At 30.1% G+C, this 2,916-nt stretch overlaps 1 protein-coding gene across 1 annotated transcript; it reads right to left on the minus strand.

Annotated features, from left to right (window-relative positions):
• Window positions 1-1,223: 1,223 nt before the first annotated feature.
• LOC129975395 (glutamate receptor 2-like) lies at window positions 1,224-2,471 on the minus strand. The gene has a single exon (XM_056088459.1). It carries the CDS (start codon window positions 2,469-2,471, stop codon window positions 1,224-1,226), a length of 1,248 nt encoding a protein of 415 aa, XP_055944434.1.
• Between the last annotated feature and the right edge of the window lie 445 nt (window positions 2,472-2,916).

Here is a 2,916-nt window from a genome sequence, read left to right on the forward strand (position 1 = left end):
ATGAACTACAATTTTTATTATCTTCTATTATGCTGACTCATTAGATTCTCTCTCCACGTGATACTTGCAACTTGTTTTTTTATTACTTTCTTTCAATACTTTTTTATTTTGTACTTGATAGTCCATTTTGTCACTTAATTATTAATTAATCAAATTAAATTTATCTAATAAGATAAATGAATCCCTTTCCTTATTCTAATTTCAAGCCTAAAAATATTTTAACATAATATGGCTAGAAAAAAATGGCTCTTTAGAAGGTTAATAAGTTAATTAATTAGTTAAGAGATCTTCATATTATATATATATATATACAATTGAACAGTAAGAATGGTCGATGAACTACAATTTTTATTATCTTCTATTATGCTGACTCATTAGATTCTCTCTCCACGTGATACTTGCAACTTGTTTTTTTTATTATTTTCTTTCAATACTTTTTTTATTTTGTACTTGATAGTTCATTTTGTCACTTAATTATTAATTAATCAAATTAAATTTATCTAATAAGCTAAATGAATCCCTTTCCTTATTCTAATTTCAAGCCTAAAAATATTTTAACATAATATGACTAGAAAAAAATGGCCCTTTAAAGGTTTAAATCTTTATTTCTATTATTCTTTACATTCACTGAAGTTTGATTGTATTTATTACCGCTGTAATGAATACAATAAAATTTATATTCTGAATGCGACATTCATCAAAGAGAAAAATCTCTTATTGAACTAAATATAAACAAAACCTTAAATTATTGCTATACAAGAGATAATTTATGCTCTTAAATTATTGTTGGTTGTGGAATATTTAATTCATATTCTTAAATTATTGCACTTTAAAAAATAGTCTATTTCACTTAGAAGAATAGTCTAGGTAATTAAAAAATTGCTCTTAAAGGAATGGTTGATGATATTAAATAATTGCTCTCAAAGTTAACCTCGTTCTTAATAAATGATTTATTATAAGAATAATTATCTTGTTAAATGATTCCTCATAGAGGTGCATTTTGGATAAATTATGTGATCATTACTTACATCATTAAATGATGGATCTACTTAATAAGAATATGAATGCGAATATTAAGTACAAAATTATGTTTAAGGTGATATTTTTTGCAAGTAAGATATACTGGATAAAACATCATTATAAATGCTATAAAATCTATTTTATAGTCATGTTATAAAATATTTTACTTTATAAATTTGCTTATGATGGAACTAATTTGACTTTTACGGATGCAAATAAATTATTTCTTTATCTATTTTTGCGTAGGGATATATTCTACTAAAAGCCACTTCACCAAGCAAAGCACAAAATGAAAGTGACAAGCCGGCACTTAATAGCATAAAGCTTCCTAGTAAATCGGAAATCGAAAGGGAAGAACCCGTCACCCTTAATGTCTCTGATCTCCTGTGAGTTTTTAAGAAATATTTCAGTGAGCTATCTCGGAGAAATTTATCATAGAGTCCTGCAGCAGATAATCTTAGAATGATCGAATTCAACGTTGTAGGGCAGCAGAAGTTCTTACCATATGTAAAGGCCATGGGAGAAACATAAAGTGTTTCCTCTGACATATATAAATCTTTATGATTACTATATACAAGTTTTCCTGCATTTCTGTTCGATGCTTGGATTGAATGATATTTGACATATGCAAAACTTCCACGCTTTGAGCTATGTACAAACCAATTGTTGCGTTTAACTATCTCACCAAGAATGTTCAGGTCTTCATCTTCCGAATTTAGAAGAAATGGTATACTGAAATTGTAGAAAGTCGCCTTATGTGTACCTCTTTGAACAGCTTTGGATAGCTCTTTGAATGTCAGTATCATAGGCTCTTTTATAGGCTGGATTAAAAACGACAATAAGGTTGCAGAATAACTGAAGGATAACACGGTAGCAATCAACAACCATGTTGCCAGCAAAATGATATATTTCAATGAATTATTATCTCGCATCGGGATTTGTCCATAGAAGTTTGCGAAGAGCTTGAAGAATGTCTTCAACAGAGAATATTTTCTTTTTTGAAATTTCACAAACAAAATTGGCATTATAAAGAAAGTTATAAATACAGCAATCCACGTAGTCATATCAAAAATATGGAGGAAACCAGATAACGGTTTAACATCTTCTGGCATAACTGACACAAATATGCAAGCATCCATGGTATACACAGTGCTGAAATTCACCACTTTTGCTCTTTCTTCTGTAACGGTCAGATATGTAAAAGCCAAGTCAGCTTCCCCTCTTTGTAGCATGCCTATCATACCATTCCAAGATCCATTGGGCAGCAATTTACCGTGTTGTTTCTCTTTTGGAAATACGAACTTATAATCAATTGATAAATTATCAAGGACAACCTGTAAATACTTTCCTTCGAAATTACCGAGTTCCACAGCTCCAGTTTCTGAGATACTGAAGGATAAGACATGCGGGGATGGAAAAATAGCAACTGTTGTTTTCGGATGTTGTTCCATGATTCTTTTTTCTTCTAGTAGCTTTTCTCCTTCAAAAAATTACCATTATTTCGGATACATTCAGTTGCCAATGAAGACAATGTTTTGTGAAATATTCACTGTTTCTGTAGCTGCTTTCTATGAGAATGATACTGTGATCGTTATTTTATCGGAGTTACTATTAAGTTCTTAAAGCATATAAGAAAGAGATTGCAATATTTCTTCAACAGCTGTTGGTGCTTCTGAAAATAGAACAAGTAGCAATAACGGATGTTTACTTAGATTTGGGCCAAAGATTTGCTGTCTCGTGCAAAAATCTAATGTCCAGAAGTTTCATCAATTTCTTTTCTTCTTCAAATAATTGCCATTATTCTGAATATTATCAGTTGCCAATGAAGACAACGTATTACGAAATATTCACTATTTATGCAGCTGATTTCTACTAGAATGATATTTGAAGTTATGG

The sequence above is a fragment of the Argiope bruennichi genome, chromosome 7, assembly GCF_947563725.1.
Source record: "Argiope bruennichi chromosome 7, qqArgBrue1.1, whole genome shotgun sequence".
Taxonomy (NCBI): domain Eukaryota; kingdom Metazoa; phylum Arthropoda; class Arachnida; order Araneae; family Araneidae; genus Argiope; species Argiope bruennichi.

Excerpts from the sequence above, each read along its gene's own strand:
- LOC129975395 (XM_056088459.1), bottom strand. The coding sequence starts at position 2,471 with ATGGAACAACATCCGAAAACAACAGTTGCTATTTTTCCATCCCCGCAT.